At 46.3% G+C, this 18,236-nt stretch overlaps 1 protein-coding gene across 24 annotated transcripts in view; it reads right to left on the minus strand.

The window, feature by feature from the left end:
* Positions 1-18,236, minus strand: part of LOC111972303 (protein furry homolog-like) — an 88,130-nt gene that overhangs the window by 49,582 nt on the left and 20,312 nt on the right. For 2 of the 24 annotated variants that reach the window (XM_070446184.1, XM_070446182.1), the window contains exon 1: positions 9,154-9,771. The exons of 21 other annotated variants lie outside the window; for them this stretch is intronic. In XM_070446184.1, the coding sequence (XP_070302285.1) occupies positions 9,154-9,226 (73 nt within the window). In that variant the 5' untranslated portion in view covers positions 9,227-9,771. Of the gene's footprint in view, positions 1-9,153; positions 9,772-18,236 lie in introns of those variants that run through there. One more of the 24 variants, XM_023999290.2, reaches the window with a different exon arrangement.

The raw sequence follows: 18,236 nt of genomic DNA on the forward strand, positions 1-18,236 counted from the left end.
GGGACCGAGAGACTGAAAAACAGCTTCTATCTCAAGGCCATCAGACTGTTAAACAGCCACCACTAACATTTAGTGGCCGCTGCCAACATACTGACTCAACTCCAGCCACTTTAATAATGTAAAAATTGATGTAAAAAATGTATCACTAGCCACTTTAAAAAATGCCACTTAATATAATGTTTACATACCCTACATTACTAATCTCATATGTATATGTATATACTGTACTCGATACCATCTACTGCATCTTGCCTATGCATCTCGCCTGGTGCAGAAATCAACAAGTCCTATGGTGTCATCACTACTATGTCTCGCCACCTTGGCCTGGATGAGGGCAAGGTTCTTGGCAGTCTGGCGAAGTACACTTCCAAGCAAGGGCTTGGGATGAAAATGCAATATAGCAGTCGTGCCAACATATCTCATCAGCCACCTGGTGGAAGGGACTGTGGATCTGAGGCTCTTTCCCCTTTTGCCATCATCCTCCTCCAAATCCCATCAACATCAGCCGCCTCAGAGCACAACTGGTCCTTGTTTGGGAACACACACACTAAAGCACGCAACAGGCTGACCAATACAAGGTTTAAAAAAAAAAAAAAGGTTGGAAAGTGGCAGTGAAGATGACACCTCAGAGTCTGATGTTCAAGAGGTGGACATTGAGGAGGTCCAGGGAGAAGACATGGAAGCCTGAGAGGAGCTTTAGTTTCCAGAATATAATTTTATAGATATATCCAAAACGTTTTTGGGAGATGCGATGGATCATTTAAAACTTCAAGGATAAGAGGCAGCATTTTCACATTTGGATGAAAAGCAAACCCAAATTCAACTGCCAGCTACTCATCCCCAGAAGATAAGATATGCATATTGTTAGTAGATTTGGATAGAAAACACTCTAAAGTTTCTAAAACTGTTTGAATCATGTCTGTGAGTATAACATAACTTATTTAGCAGGCGAAACCTCGAGGACAAACCATTCCGATTTTTTTGTTGTTGAGGTCACTCATTTCAATGGATTTTCATTGGGAAACCAGATTTCTAATTGACCTTCTTGCAGTTCCTACCGCTTCCACTGGATGTCAACAGTCTTTAGAAATTGGTTGAGGTTTTTTCCTTTGCGTAATGAAGTACGGCCATTTTGAACGAGGGTCACGTGAAGTGTACTGTTTGTTAGAGGCGCGTAACCAGAAAGCTAGCTACAGTTTGTTTTAATCCTGCATTGAACACAGATCATCCAGTCTTCAATTTTATCGATTATTTATGTTAAAAAAAACTAAAAGTTGTATTACAAAAGTAGTTTGAAATGTTTTGGCAAAGTTTACAGGTAACTTTTGAGATATTTTGTAGTCACGTTTCACAAGTTGGAAGCGGTGTTTTTCTGGATCAAACGCGCCAAATAATTAGACATTTTGGATATACACTGCTCAAAAAAATAAAGGGAACACTTAAACAACACAATGTAACTCCAAGTCAATCACACTTCTGTGAAATCACTGTCCACTTAGGAAGCAACACTGATTGACAATAAATTTCACATGCTGTTGTGCAAGCAAGCATTTCGCTACACTCGCATTAACATCTGCTAACCATGTGTATGTGACTAATAAAATTTGATTTGATTTGAAATGGAATAGACAAAAGGTGGAAATTATAGGCAATTAGCAAGACACCCTCAATAAAGGAGTGGTTCTGCAGGTGGTGACCATAGACCACTTCTCAGTTCCTATGCTTCCTGCCTGATGTTTTGGTCACTTTTGAATGCTGGCGGTGCTTTCACTCTAAGTGGCTATGCCATGAAAGCGACGGAGTCCTACAACCCCACAACAGAGTGAGCTTAAGGTAGGTGCAGGCTCAGTCCAGGAATGAGCACATCAAATAGCGAGCCAGTGTGAGCAAGAAGGTTTGCTGTGTCTGTCAGCGTAGTGGTCAGAGCATGGAGGCGCTACCAAGGAGACAGGCCAGTTACATCAGGAGACGTGGAAGAGGCCGGTAGGAGGGCAACAGCGACCACAGCAGCAGGACACCCGCTACCCTCCGGCCTTTTGAGTGCAAGCGAGGAGCAGGTGGATGGCTACTGCGCAGGTAGCCCTGAGTGTAGATGCGAGCGCAGAGGCGCCACAGAAAATGTGGCATTGGTCTGGCTCAAAACGTTCAGGTAGAAATGCAGGAACTCCATGAGGGTGGTAATGAAGGGGCCCGACCATCCACAAGGTGGGGGTTGGTACTTACAGCCGACACCTGTGCTAGGACGTATTGGCATTTTGCAGAAGAACACCAATAGTATGGGCAAATTGTGCGCACTGGGACGGCCCTAGTGGCTCTCACAGATTGAAAGCAGGCTTCACACACGAGCACTTGAGCACATGTGACAGACGTGACAGAGTCTGGAGACGCTGTGAGAACGTTCTGCTTGCCTGCAACAGTCCGTCCAGCATGACCGGTTTGGCGGTGGTCGAGTCCATGGGTTGGGTGGTGGCATTTCGCCTTTTGGGGGCCGCACGCCCTCCACTGTGCTCCAGCAGAGGTGTAAGGCCTGACGCATGTCAGGTTACAGAGAGAGATCCTCAGCCCCTCCCTTGTGAAGACCGATAGTGCGGTGCGGTTGGCCACTGGGGTTCGTCCTAAATGCAAGACAATGTCTAGACAGGAACTCTGGTGCTGGAAGTGGTGGTCAGCAGGCTTCTTCTGCAAGAGGGAAGGCATTGATGTCTATTGGGACCTGGCCCGCGCTCCGTTCCCAGACCTGAATCCATTGAGCACATCTGGGACATACATGTCTCGCTCCATCCACCAACGCCACGTTGCACCAACAGACTGTCCAGGGAGTTGGCGGATGCTTTAGTCCAGGTCGGGAGGAGATCCCTCAGGAGACCATCCGCACCTCATCAGGGCATGCCCAGGCGTGAAGTTGTAGGGAGGTCCATACAGGGCACGGTGGTGGCACAGCACACTACTGAGCCTCATGTTTGACTTGTGTTAACGGGACATTACATCAAATTTGGATCAGCCTGTAGGTGTTGGGGTTCTCCACTTATAATTTTTGAGTGCGACTCCAAATCGCCTCCATGGGTTGAATAAATTGTGATTTCCATTGATAATTTTTGTGTGATTTTGTTGGTCAGCACATTCAACTATGTAAAGAAAAAAGAGTATTTGATAGTAAGAATATTCATTCATTCAGATCTAGGATGTTTTATTTTAGTTTCCCTTTATTTTGTTGAGCAGTGTATGTAGACGGAAGATTAATGCGAACAAAAGGGAGCCATTTGTGATGTTTATGGACATTGGAGTGCCAACACAGAAGCCTCGGTCAAAGGTAAGGCAATGCGAATTATATTGTTTTGCTGTGTTTTGTGTCGCGCCTGCAGGGTGAAATATGCTTCTCGTCCTTGTTTACTATGGTGCATATTCTCAGATAATAGCATCGTTTGCTTTCACGCGAAAAGCCTATTTGAATCGTGACATGTTGGCTGGATTCACCAACCATTGGTGGCTTTAATTTGGTATCTTTCATGTGTGATTTAACGAAAGTCTGATTTTATAGTAATTTATTTGAATTGGCGCTCTGCATTTTCTCTGGCTTTTGGCCAAGTGGGACGTTAGCGTCCACGAACTACCAGAGAGTTAATATTCAATTTCTTTTGTGTTCAGGATGAAATCATCCCATGTTGAAAGATCACTCATTTATCCTTAAAATCTCAATTGGTACAGTTCCCCCCCCCCTAGGATTTAATATTTGCAATTATGCCTACTTTATAAGGTAAAATGTTTGTTTCTGGTCTCCATAGTTGGATATGGGTAGATACTATCCTAATGCAAAAAAACATCTACATTTAAATGGCATTAATATTAATTTGCATAAWTTTCTGTTCATTCTCATGGAAAGTTTCCACCTCTGAATATTCCTCAAAATGTGCAACCCTAGGCTAACTCATGCTTTCTGGTGAAGTATTTTAATTATTTAATTCTGTATACACAGGAGTCATTTTATAATTTTGGAAAATGTATTTCCATTTACTTCCCTATTGGATCCACCACTATGCAATTTCTCTCCTGTTCTATTGGTTTGCATATCAACTTTCTTTCATTGCCCAGAAGCCAAAGGCACAATCCTAGTCATATTAGCAACCCATCCTAGTTGTTGCATCTTTAGATCTCTGTCACATATGGAACCGCTATCAGGGGAGTTGTTTAGAATTGTGCTTTCCCACAAAATTGCATTTTTGCACGTTTGAAAATGATGTTTTATTGGCTGCTTCATTACACGAGTTGCATGTTCTGTTAAGATGCATTACCATAATATAAATGTGTCATTCTGAGCACTGTATGTGGACGCCCCTAATGGTTTATGTACCCAATGCATATAGGTCCAGGAAATTAAAATCTGAGTCGCGAGCCATATTTTCCTAATGGAAACACTGGTTGGTACGTGCGCATATTTTAATACTAAATATAGCCAATAGCCATCGTGTGTGTGTCAGTTAAGCCTTCGTTTGATCTGTGTGCTGTTCCAGCCTGTTGGTTTCTCTAGAAACAGGTGAAAACACATGTCTGTACTTCTACAAGGGGCAGGAACCACATTACTCAAGCACAAAATCCTCTATTGTCTGCCAAACTATACAGAACCACACACACACACCAGTCCAGGACTACTTCTACCAAACACAGTCAACCTTTAACACACAAGGTGGTTGCATACGCACTTCCCAAGCTGAAGGGAAAGAAAGCTTTTCTGACATTATAGACACAGCAACCAACAGAGGGGCCCTGCTGCTGTACTAGAACACAGTCTTCCTGCCAGGACAGAGGGGACTCTGGGACAGAGGGGACTCTGGGACGGATGGCCAATGGTCAGCTGACTCCCAACCTCCCTCCTCCAAGGAAACGCCTCACTGTTTCTTCCTGATTACCATGGGAACACTGGTGTGTTGCCCAAACTTCAAAACAATAGTAAGGAGTGAACCAGCATACAGTAAAAATTAATGAGTTTTTCAGAAGAGAAGGAAACATGTTCACACCCAGCAACTCCCCCATTCAAACCCTACTGAACAAACAGACAGACACACACAGTTTAACTCATAGGTTACATGAATGGGCCCTAACAGAATCTTTTGCGTTTCAGAGTTGGGTGGCTTTAGACTATACATTAGTGTTGGGGAGCATTACAGCCCTTCCATTTATTTTTTTTATCAGCAGCCACACAAGTTAGTCTACTGTTACTGTAGCCAGCCGCAGTCACAAAGAGCTGGAGGTGGCACCCTTACTTGCAGACTTAACATAAAATCGGACATTTCCAATGGTTCAGCAGCCGCAGCAGAATCGCAGCACAGTCATGCTGCTTTATGTAAAAGAGCTCGGGGAGTCAGGGACAGTGTTTGGGTTAACGGGGGTACAATATTAGGGAGTGTCAGCTGAGAGTAGTTCAAATGTTGTTCCGCAGCAAAGAGAGCCTTCGAAACAGTCCCACTTTGTTTACTGTGCTCCACACCAACACCCTCTTTCTCCCCTGATGACGTCACATAGCCAGCTCACTACAGGCCTGTGCTCTCAGCCTCGCTTTTCCTCCTCCCCTTGCCCTTTTCCAGTCCCCACCCTCCTGCCCTTTTCCAGTGTCCCCCCTCCCTCCTCTCCTCGTTCCCTTACCTCTCCCATAACGTCCCTCACCTCGTTCCCTCACCAATCCCCCCACCTCGTTCCCTCACATCCCCCTCCCCGTCGCGCTCGTCCCTCACCCGCTCCCCTCATCCTCCGTTCTCACCTCGCTCACCTTACCCCTCTCTCACCGCTCCCTCCCTCCCTCTCTCTTCTCTCTCATACCGCTCCCTCCCTCCCTCCTCACTCCCTCCGTCCCTCCTCTCTGCTCCGCCCACCCTGCTCCTTACCTCCCACACCCATCCTCCGTCCTACCTCGCTCCTTACCCACACCCTCCCACTACCCATCCTCCCTCTCTCACCCCCTACCCACTCCCTCCCACACCCATCCCCCCTCGCTCCCTACCCTCCCTCCTCTTATCCCGCCGTCCCTTGCCTCCCCGCCGTCCCTCCGCTCACCGCCCCGCTTCCCCACTCCTCCCACACCATCTCCCTCTCTCACCTCACCCTCCGTCTCATACCTCCCTCCCCTCTCACCTCCTCTCTCCCTTCTCCCTTCGCTCTTCCCGCACCCCACCGCGCGCTCACCCCTCCCTTCCCCCACTCACACACTCCCTCTCCACCACCGCTCCCCCCCTCCACTCCTTGCTACCTCTCCTCCCTCATCTTCTTCCTCCCCGTCCCTCTCCCCTCTTTCTCTCCCCGACTTCCTCCCCCCCGTCCCTCTCCCCGACTCCTTCCCCCCCGTCCCTCTCCCCATCTCCCTCTGTCCCGGGCCGGCTGGCTGGCTGCTGACTGCCTGGCTCACAGAAATGAGAAACCCAACATTGTTGTTGAGTGGAAAAGTACAAACAGAGTGAAGAAAAAATGCAAACCATCCAATTCCTTTCCCTGGCCAAGTCTCTGCCTCGCTCATTTGTGACGTGCAACACCTCCCTCCCTCTCCCAACTGACCCGATTGCACATGTTCACAAACACTCCATAAACCTGTGAGCTGCTTCCACTTGCTGTCTGGCCTGTCATTATACTGATTTACTACTGTACTGACTCACCCAACACCCCATTTCACATTCAAATCGCAATGCAAACACATAGTATGACCTTGTGATGGCAAGTAAATGACCAAGCCCTTCAGAGAGCGCTTCGGGATCTTTCCAAAAAGAGGACGTTCTAGAGAAGAGGACTCCGAATGGTAAGTATCTACAAGACTAATAGTGATTACTCTTGCAGATAAAAGTCCTCGAGGCAGGCGACTGCAAGCCCTCCAGCCAGAGCTAGTCTAGTAGCTACTGTGTTGAGTGGAGATGAACCAGGCCACACATGCTCCATGCATAGCGTGCCAGAGGTCCACTGTGAGACCTGCAATTAAAAGAGCACCCAGTGGGATTATACAAGTATTAGAGCCAGCGACTCCACCTTGTCACTTTAAAAATAGAGCCCTGCCCAAGGCCCTCACTTCCGCTCCCAGGACAACCAGGGACAATCGAACACACACTCTGTGTATGTGTTTGCGCATACAGATCACTGTTGTAGTACTAAAGCGCTATTCTAGAAATGTGTCTGGACACATCCAGATTCCAATGTGTTTGGACTGGCCTCCTTTAGGTCCAAATAATCCCATAGTCAATTCAGAGACAACACTATTACTCAGATCACGCATGCAATGTAGTAAAACTGAAATGCATTCCCAGTGTTTAAAAAGGGATGTGGATAACCCTGGTGTAACAAGCAGACTGATAGCAGGGTTATCTGTACTAAGGCGTGATTACACATCTGTCAGTTCACTGCCGAGCATGATGATCACAGAGTCACCTTGTTATGAGTGTTTTGGCTGAACTGAACACTTGTGACTGCAGAGGATCTGAACAGAGGACAGGCTGAACTGAGGACAGGGCACATCCCGGGGCATTAAATATAGGGGGAAACAGAAGGAAAGCGGGAGAGAGAGCGGGAGAAAAGAGTTTTGGCAGGGTGGCATAGTGACAGTTGCTGAAACAAAGCCTTACTCGTCATTGTTCTAAGTGAGAGGCCCAATGGAGAGTTGGCAGCCAACACAGAGGGGGGACAGAGGGGTGAAGGGGCATTCATTAGGAAACAACATGTTTACCCAACGGTCACCTTGCATTTCTACTGAGCCATTACGAGGAGCCAGCTAGCTACTGTAACAGACTGTTAGTTTCATATTACCGTTTAGTCTGGTTTACAATTAGGGTTCTAGTAGCAGTTTGACAATAGAAAATAAAGCACCGCTCATTGTGCTTGCGCCACATTAAAGGAGATTTATGGTTATTCCAGTGTCTCCATTGGCCGCACAGAATTTCGCTACAACCGCAATAACACCTGCTAAATATGTGTGACACCAATAACATTTGATGTACTGCGATTCAGCCTCCGCAGAAGTCAGGGCATGCATGCTTCTTGCGCGTCGCAGAGCTGTTGTGAAGGAAGTTGTCAAGATAGTGAGTTTGTGTTGATACAGGACGTACCGCCTCCCCCCACCTACCGTCAACTAAATCATGTCAACGCAGAGCTTTACGGAGCCCTCCGCATTGTGACAACATTTGGGAGGCGCACGGCGATGCGGTACGGAGCTTGATTTGGCCTCCGGAGGCTCTGCAATTGAGTCACACTCTCAGTACGGGTGGATTGAGAAGTTCCTCAAAGCTAACGAACACACTACAGATGATCATTTGATCAGAAAACGGTTATCAAAATTATAAATAAAAAAACTGGGCCACTTAGGTCTTGAGGAAATATAACGAGACATCTTAAAATGAGACATAGCCAGAATAGGGTTAGTCATAGTCTAATGGGTCACTGCTCAAGAAAAGTGACCAATATTCTCACTATGCGTATTTCTTGATAATCAAAGGCACTGAGGGAGGCAAACAAGCACAGCTTCAGTAGTGACCCTTACTGGAACTAACTTTCCAGTAGAGATGAGGACCATGGGTAAGGTCAATAGGATGGTGCACAGGCCCTCCGATGTGATCTGTATACCAGTCGAATAATGGGAGTCAACGAGAAGACGGATCAATGAGGAAACATTAGCCATCCCAGAGGACGACAGAGAGGGAGAGAGACACGGACATACAGACGACAGAGAGCAAAAGAGAGAGAGCTCGTGCAGACACATTTACCCACACAACAAGCACCTGGCGCCCTCACGGAGACACTCAGGGTAGAGGATTTCCCGTCTGTGTGCGTCTGTAATCGGAATCTGTATCTGCAGATGCTCATCAGGGCAACAGGCCCCGAGGGACAAAGAGCAGCCAACCAGTAGAGAGGTCAGGACGAGAAGGGGAAGGCTCACTCCTCTCCTACCCGCACACAGACCAAACTAGACCGGGTACAGCTGGACCAAACATCTCCCCATCTGTCTACCGCCTAGACCCCCCCCCCCGCTCGGATTAAACCATTGGTGCGAATGTCCAAGAGAATAAGCAGTCTTAATGGCTGTGTTTCATGTAAGCGTGTGATATAGATGGATGAGCGTGTTGTTTGCTAGGTATGGTATGTAAATGTCGGGTGTGCGCTTGTGACAGTCTCTGTGACGAGGGTACTCACAGCTGCCGCTCCACGACTTGAGCAGAGACTTGATACTGATCTCAAAGAAGAGCGAATCCTGCAGGCTCAGCATGACGCCAGCGAGGGCTGTTACCAAAGACCAGTCCTGTTAACGTTATCCTCCAAAACACAGACCGGAAACTCCAACCTCGCTGGCCCAAAAATACACACTTCCTCTCCCCCAAAACACACACACACCTCTCCTCCTAACAGACAGGAGCTCAGTTCTACCCTCCAGAGGAGCTGGTTATAGGAGTCATGGTGAACATCAGAACAGACACCAGTCAGCCGCTGTTTGCAGAGAGGCCTATGGGGAAGTGTCAGGCGGTTAGCTGGGTTCAGTGGAAAGTACAACCACCCAGAGAGACACGGAGAGAGGAGAGCGTGAGGATCTTTAGAGCTGCATTCCATCCAAACGCCCGCTCGCTAGCCAATCCACAGAGTCCCTCACCACGCTCCCAGCACAGACAACACAGAGGTGAATGAATACCGTAGGAAAATAAATAAATTAAATAAACAACTTTCCTCCCGGTGTTAGAGAGAGGAATGGGAAGTGGAGCAGCACGCAGAAAAAAAGACTTGTCTCGCCAGAGCACAGCAATATTCCCTCTCCTCTTCTCTTCTCTTCCTGTGTCGAGTCCAAGCCTGCTACCGCTAGCACTGTCAGCTATTCTCCCCCCGTCGCGCTCTCCCTCTCCATTCGCTTGCAGAAAACCCCTCCCCTCCTCAACTAGCTCTTGTTCGCTCACTGATGCTTGCTGACGCACTCTCTCTCCATTCAGTTTCAATAGCTGGGTGAGGGGAGGTGGGGGGGTAGAGGTGATGTCATCAAAATGCTGCGAGTGTTCCTTGGCTGTGGTCCAGCGCTGCTGGCCTATCAAAACTACACTTCCTGTTCTCTCCACAGTAATACTGATGCGTCATCCCCAACTGCAGTATGAGGAAGAGGAAGAAAAAGAGGGATTGAAAAAGCCGGGGTGGTGGGGGGGACTGGAGGAAAGAATATGGTGGGAGGCGGAGGACACACCTGAGCAGCATAAAACCAAAATTAAACACTATTCAAACTCCATTCAGCACTTTTCCAACAAAAAACAGGATATATATATATATAATTTTTTTTATACTAAAAATGTTCCACCAATAAAAATGTATTTCACACACACCAACACAGAGTAGCCTAGAGTATGCTGCTGGACATGAGACTCCATATTGGGGCGTTTCACCTTTCACCTGCCTGGGGCACAGAACATGGCACGCTGCAGCCCTCACCCACAGAGCATGACATGATGGGTAGAAGGATACTTAATCCGTTTGGGTCAACAACAAACTGACACACCCATAGGAGTCATAGGATTACATCATAGTTTTTGTCCAGCAACAGCCATCAGACACAAAGAAATGCACACACATCGCTGGTGACACACACCCCATTGTGTGTTTGTGTCTCTTTTTAAACCCTGGCTGCAGACTGAAATAGAGCCACATGACATCAACTGATTTGTGGTCATACACAGTTGTTCACAAAACATTTCAGGGAGAACAGATATACAAGATGAACACTAACAAAATATCTATTTTTCCTCCATTTGTAGCGCAACGTTGCCACTTTTCTCTTTCTCAGTCGCTCTCACCATCACATGACTGTCTCTCACAACATAACAAGTTATGCAAAACCAAGCAGGGCTCTGCATTGTAAACAAACTCTCCACAAAGACCTGCATTGTCACACCCTGCCCGCCCTGCAGTATTGTCACTGGGCATTCAGGAGCCTTATGATGGAGCAGTACTGAATTAGTTTAGCCATTTAAAACAAATACAGTAGAAAGGAGAGGGAGTAGTGTGTTCATTGCAGTTGGTGATTGACCGTATGTAGCTGTGCCATTCTGAGGCATCGGTCTAAACACCAGCATAGTAAGCTCTGCTGCATCTCGTTTTTTCTATCAGAAGCAATGTTCCTCAACTGCAATTTGAAGTTGTTAACGAAATCGTTAACTAGCATTAACGCAATGACTGGAAGTCTATGGTAACTGCTAGCATGCTAATACCAGTTAGCATTGGCTCGTGAAACTACCTTCATACTGGATGCAGAGACCTAAAAATTGTATCCATGAGTTAAATCCGACTCTGGGAAAGTAGATAAATGGCTTCATTGACAAAATCCCAAAGTATCTCTTTAATGGATTTTAACACTTGAATTTGTGTTGTGGTTTTTGGTTTGTTCAGTCTACAGTCTACAGTTACATAAACTAATGAAAATGCTATTGTGTTTTGAGATACATTTTCTTTCGTATTCTAATGTTACCCAAGACCTTCATAAAAACCTTCATTTTTGCAATAGCGTGTATGAAATGTATTTATTAAAATGTTGACGTTCAAAAAGAGTGTCATTGGCCCGAAGGGAGGGGTCCAACAAGGCTTTTCTAGAGTTAAGTAACGGTAGCTAGTGCTAGTTGGCTGTACCTACACAAAAACCTAAAGTATTTCTCCTTCAAAACTCAGCCTCAGTCTTTTTTTTCCAATGATGAGCCAACACGTTTTCAGTACTTTCATTTCCATGACTGATCAAACCTAGTTGTTTTCTCATGCTCTCTCGTCCCTTTGCAGCAGGCAAAGTTTGGAACATCGAATCGCAATACATAGAGAATCATGATATCGAATCGCAATACATAGGCACCCAAGTATAGTGATAATATCATATTGTGAGGTCCTTGGAAATACCCAGCCTTAAGAGGATACTTTGGGATTTTGGCAATGTCTACTTCCCCAGAGTCATATGAACTTGTGGATACCATTTTTAGGTCTCTGTGTTCAGTATCAAGGAAGTTCGAAGTAGTTTCACGAGCCAATGCTAACTAGCGTTATCGCACTGAATGGAAGTCTCTGGGTATCTGCCAGCATGCTCATTTGACAATGGGGAAGTAGATAAAGGGCCTCATTGCTAAAATTCAGTAGTATCCCTTTAACACACACACACCCCTCACCTACCCATGGCTCATTTTTTATTTAACTAGGCAAGTCAGTTTAGAACAAATTCTTATTTACAATGACGGCCTACCCCGGACAACGCTGGGCCAATTGTGCGCTGCCCTATGGGACTCCCAATCACTCCCGGTTGTGATACAGCCTGGAATCAAACTAGGGTCTGTAATGACACGTCTTGCACTGAGATGCAGTGCCTTAGACCGCTGCGCCACTCTGGAGCCCATATCAGAGATCTCACTGTTTAGAGTAAACACTGTTCATATCTTCAGGAACGCAGTACAACAGTATCAGCTCTCTCAGGTTAGATCAAACATTACTCTGTCCAAAGCAGAACAGGATATCATCAAAGAGCACTGGGCCCCCAACAAGAATGTCAACAATGGAACTCAGCTATGCATACCTCCACATTTTAGCAATTTGTTTTGATGATATAGGCCCATCTGTACTAGAGCTGAAGGCTCAATTGAAAAAGACCATGGCAGGCCAGGTAGAGGCAGATGTCCAATGGGAGGAGTGACAGTGGCTGATTGAAAGCTGGCCAACCTGACTGGCTCCAGACATTACTGGGCAGGGGGAGTTCCTCCTATAAGGCCACAGTGAGGACAGAAGATACATTTCCTGTCCACAGTGTTCTGCACAAAGTAGGGGGGAAAGAACAACAATTGATAGGAGCTGTAATCTACTGCAGAGTTCTGTCAAACTATCCAGGTCTGTGCCCAAACAATTCGAGCTTCTACTTCTAAAAATCCACCTTTCCAGAAACAAGCATCTCACCGTTGCCGCTTGTTATAGACCCCCCTCAGCCCCCAGCTATGCCCTGGACACCATATGTGAATTGATTGCCTGCACCCCCCCCCCCCATCTATCTTCAGAGTTCGTACTATTAGGTGACATAAACAGGGATATGCTTAACACCCCTGCCGTTCTACAATCTAAACTAGATGCCCTCAATCTCACACAAATTATCGAGGAATCTACCAGGTACAACCCTAAATCCATAACCATGGGCACCCTCATAGATATCATCCTGACCAACTTACCCTCCAAATACACCTCTGTCGTCTTCAACCAGGATCTCAGCGATCACTGCCTCATTGCCTGCGTCCGTAGTCAAACGACCACCCCTCATCACTGTCAAACGCTCCCTAAAACACTTCAGCGAGCAGGGCCTTTCTAATCAACCTGGCCCGGGTATCCTTGAAGGATATTGACCTCATATCAGTAGAGGATGCCTGGTTGCTCTTTAAAAGTGCTTTCCTCACCATCTTAAATAAGCATGTCCCAATCAAAGAATGTAGAACTAAGAACAGATATAGCCCTTGGTTCACTCCCAGACTTGACTGCCCTTGACCAGCACAAAAACATCCTGTGGCGTACTGCATTAGCGTCAAATAGCTCCCGCGATATGCAACATTTCAGGGAAGTCAGGAACCAATATACAGTCAGTTTGAAAAAGCTAGCCTTATCTTTCCTAACAGAAATTTGCATCCTGTAGCACTAATTCCAAAAAGTTTTGGGACACTGAAGTCCATGGAGAATAAGAGCACCTCCTCCTAGCTGCACACTGCACTGAGGCTAGGAAACATTGTCACCACTGATAAATCTACAATAATCAATAATTTCAATAAGCATTTTTCTACGGTTGGCCATGCTTTCCACCTGGCTACCACTACCCCGGCCAACAGCTCTGCACCCCCTGCAGCAACTTGCCTAAGCCTCCCCCATTTCTCATGCACCCAAATCCAGATAGCAGATGTTCTGAAAGAGCCGCAAAATCTGGATCCCTACAAATCAGCTGGGCTAGATAATATGGATCCTCTATTTCTAAAATCATCAGCCGAAATTGTTGCAACCCCTATCACTAGCCTGTTCTACCCCTTTTTCGTATCGTCTGAGATCCCCAAAGATTGGAAAGCTGCCGCGATCATCCCCCTCTTCAAAGGGTGAGACCCAAACTGTTACAGACCTATATCCATCCTGCACTGCCTTTCTAAAATCTTCAAAAGCGAAGTTAAACAGATCACCGACCATTTCGAATCCCACCGTACCTTCTCCACTATGCAATCTGGTTTCTCAGCCGGTCATTGGTGCACCTCAGCCACGGTCAAGGTCCTAAACGATATCATAACCGCCATCGATAAGACAGTACTGTGCAGCCGTCTTCATCGACCTTGCCAAGGCTTTCGACTCTGTCAATCACCGCATTCTTATCGGCAGACTCAATAGCCTTGGTTTCTCAAATGACTGCCTCGCCTGGTTCACCAACTACTTCTCAGATGGAGTTCAGTGTGTCAAATCGGAGGGCCTGTTGTCCGGACCTCTGGCAGTCTATGGGGGTGCCACAGGGTCCAATTCTCGGGCCGACTCTTTTCTCTGTATATATCAATGATGTGGCTCTTGCTGCTGGTGATTCTCTGATCCACCTCTACGCAGACAACACCCTTCTGTATATATCTGGCCCTTCTTTGGACACTGTTAACCAACCTCCAAACGAGCTTCAATGCCATACAACACTCCCGTGGCCTCCAAATGCTAGAGAAACTAAATGTATGCTCTTCAACCGATTGCTTTCCGCACACGCCCGCCCGGCATCACTACTCTGGACGGTTTGGACTTAGAATGTGGACAACTACAAATACCTAGGTGTCTGGTTATACTGTAAACTCTCCTTCCAGACTCACATTAAGCATCTCCAATCCAAAATTAAATCTAGAATCGGCTTCCTATTTCGCAACAAAGCCTCCTTCACTCCTGCTGCCAAACATACCCTCGTAAAACTGACTATCCTACCGATCCTTGACTTTGGCGATGTCATTTACAAAATAGCCTCCAACACTCTACTCAGCAAATTGGATGCAGTCTATCACAGTGCCATCCGTTTTGTCACCAAAGCCCCATATACTACCCACCACTGCGACCTGTATGCTCTCGTTGGCTGGCCCTCGCTATATATATATATATTCGTCGCCAAACCCACTGGCTCCAGGTCATATAGAAGTCTTTGCTAGGTAAAGCCCCACCTTATCTCAGCTCACTGGTCACCATAGCAACAGCCACCCGTAGCACACGCTCCAGCAGGTATATTTCACTGGTCATCCCCAAAGCCAACACTTCCTTTGGCCACCTTTCCTTCCAGTTCTCTGCTGCCAATGACTGGAACAAATTGCTTTAGCTGGAGACTTATCTCCCTCTAACTATAAGCATCAGCTGTCAGACCAGCTTCCCGATCACTGTACCTGTACACAGCCAATCTGTAAATGGCACACCCAACTACCTCATCCCCATATTGTCATTTATCTTCTTGCTATTTTGCACCCCAGTATCTCTACTTGCACATCATCATCTGCACATCTATCACTCCAGTGTTAATGCTAAATTGTAATTATTTTGCCTATATGGCCTATTTATTGCCTTACCACCCTACTCTTCTACATTTGCACAAACTGCACATAGATATTTATCTATTGTGTTATTGACTGTACATTTGTTTATTCCATGTGTAACTCTGTGTTGTTTGTGTCGCACTGCTTTGCTTCATCTTGGCCAGGTCGCAGTTGTAAATGAGAACTTGTTCTCAACTGGCCTACCTGGTTAAATAAAGGTAAATTTAAAAAAATCCTGTACAGGTATACCGTCCTCCTCCTATTGCCTCACAATGCTATCAACATTACATTTAGCGCCATAACACTACGTCAAGGTGAGAGGCAAGGTTGGTTCTAATAGATTTTGTTTCAACTCTGATCGCTAAGCAGCTAGCTGAGCATCTTCAATCATTTTTTAACATGTTAATAACATGTCTAATAATGCGCACTAGAAGCTCCCATCTAGAACCACCACCACCACCACCACACCATATCCCGTCTTCCACCTCACTTGACCCAGCTTCCCCAGATTTGACTATCAAATCCACAGAGCTGAGTCAGGGGAGAGTTACTTTAAGGTCACCACAGCACAGCACAATGAGTCCCTCCCTACGGATAGAAGCACAGAGCTGCTGTCGGCCAGCCAATTTGGAATTAAAACTCTTCACAAACACACGTAGCCCCTCACTCTCTGCAATTTCATTCCTCATGTGACGGGTCAGTTATTTGAGAGTCAGTGTTCATAAAACTATTTGTCCCCTCTGCTATGAGAGTTTTCCCATAGGAGTTGCAGACCAGGCTCTGTGCTGGCTGGCTCGGTAATACTATTTTACTGTTACTGCCTTTTGGGTTTGCAGTACTGCTCCCTGTACGCAGCCCGATTACAAAACTGGTGCTAGATGTCTGTACCAGCACCATCATGGAGGTCAGAGACACCAGTTGACAAAGAGGTACTAGGCTACAACATGTGCATCAAGAGTCAGCCAATAACCCCATCCCTAACACACACACCTCCACATTATAAAATACCCCACATGCATACKAAAACACCTGCGTTTAGTCACATTCACGAACACACCGGGCACCCTTTAACCAAATACGTATCAAATCATTCCCTGGAATCAGGTTGCAGCACATCCACCACAGGGGTGATGTCATTGTGTGCTTCAATGACCAATAACAGAGAGCGAAAGAGAGCACCACCTCAAAAGTCAATGCAGGAAGGGCAGGCCATGGCAGACTAGAGGAAAGACCGAGGACGTGACACTGAATCATATGGGAAGGGTGTGTGAGGGAGGTCCCAAACTGCAGAAAGAGCAGCTTCAAAAACATTCAAAATGTTTCCTTGATTCTTTAGGCTACGCCATAAACCACAGTAATCATCATCATCACGCATCTCATCCATTTACACGACACATTACCACTGTCATCAACTTCAGAGTAGTGTGTTCCTGTCTAATACAGCGGAAGGCAGTGTCCTGGTTGAATAGAACCTGGATTGATTCAGGTTTTTCATTCTCAGAGAGAACATTTGGGAAGGAAAATCATCTAGAGACCACAAACATGTTCCACACACGAAAGTCCCGGAGAAGAGGGGCAACTTCAAACCGGGCAAGGTGCTACCCGCTCAACTTCCACCATGTGCGTGGCATGGATACATTTCTGTACAACTCAGCGACTTTGTCTAATCTAACCTGAATAGAGACGCCTCATTGCCCTAGAAGAGGAATGTCAGTAGTAACAGCGTGGAGTTCAGAGTAACACTCATACCTTCACCCAGCTGATACAGTAAAAAGCGTAGACATGTAAGCTCTCTCTCAACCTGGGGTCAGAACTGGTGTCCTGGTGCGTCTGAAGGGAAAACAGCGTGGGACTGTATTTAGGTGTAGCAAGCTGTCAGTGTGGACTAGCTGTAAAGCTCTCATAGGGAGAATTGGTGGATTTGTTGATTCAGCCATGTTTCAGGGAGGAGCAAACAGAGAGCGAGCGTGTTCTGACAGGCAGGGCTGAGCACAAAGCCATGCTGATCGACTGACGAGTCATCACCCTGTGGACGATGGAAAGAGGCTGGTGAACACACACACACACACACAAAACGAGAGGCCTGTTGAGTGCTTACTATAAACAGATAGGTTTGGGTCCTCCATTTTGAAGCCAATAGTAAATTATTTTTAGTGTATTTAATGGTCTTTCAGAAACAAAACAAACCATTTTAGAGGTCCATTCCAAGCCATTAAACTCAGAAGCTACCGTATCATAGAGCATTAAAAATATATTTAAGCCAAAAAAAATAAAAATAACAGCAACTCAAGTTCCATTTCAGCATACAATATAACACCGCTCAGTGACTTTGTGATAGAATATTCCACCGTCCTGCTAACTTTCACTGTGCCCTTTCACAGAGTTCTCCGTCTGTAATACCTTGTGGTCATAGCGGTATGAGCATGCTGCATGTGAAATGTTTATTTATTTAACCTTTATTTAACTAGGCAAGTCAGTTAAGAACAAATTCTTATTTACAATGACGGCCCACCCTGGCCAAACCCGGACAACGCTGGGGCAATTGTGTGCCGCCCTATGGGACTCCCAATCACGGACGGATGTGATACAGCCTGGATTCACACCAGGTACTGTAGTGACACCTCTTGCACTGAGATGCAGTGCCTTAGACCGCTGCGCCACTTGGGACCCCAGAATTGTCAATGTCCCAGATCACTCACTACCACAATAATTTTAAAC

The sequence above is a fragment of the Salvelinus sp. IW2-2015 genome, linkage group LG13 (assembly GCF_002910315.2).
Source record: "Salvelinus sp. IW2-2015 linkage group LG13, ASM291031v2, whole genome shotgun sequence".
In the NCBI taxonomy this organism is placed as follows: domain Eukaryota; kingdom Metazoa; phylum Chordata; class Actinopteri; order Salmoniformes; family Salmonidae; genus Salvelinus; species Salvelinus sp. IW2-2015.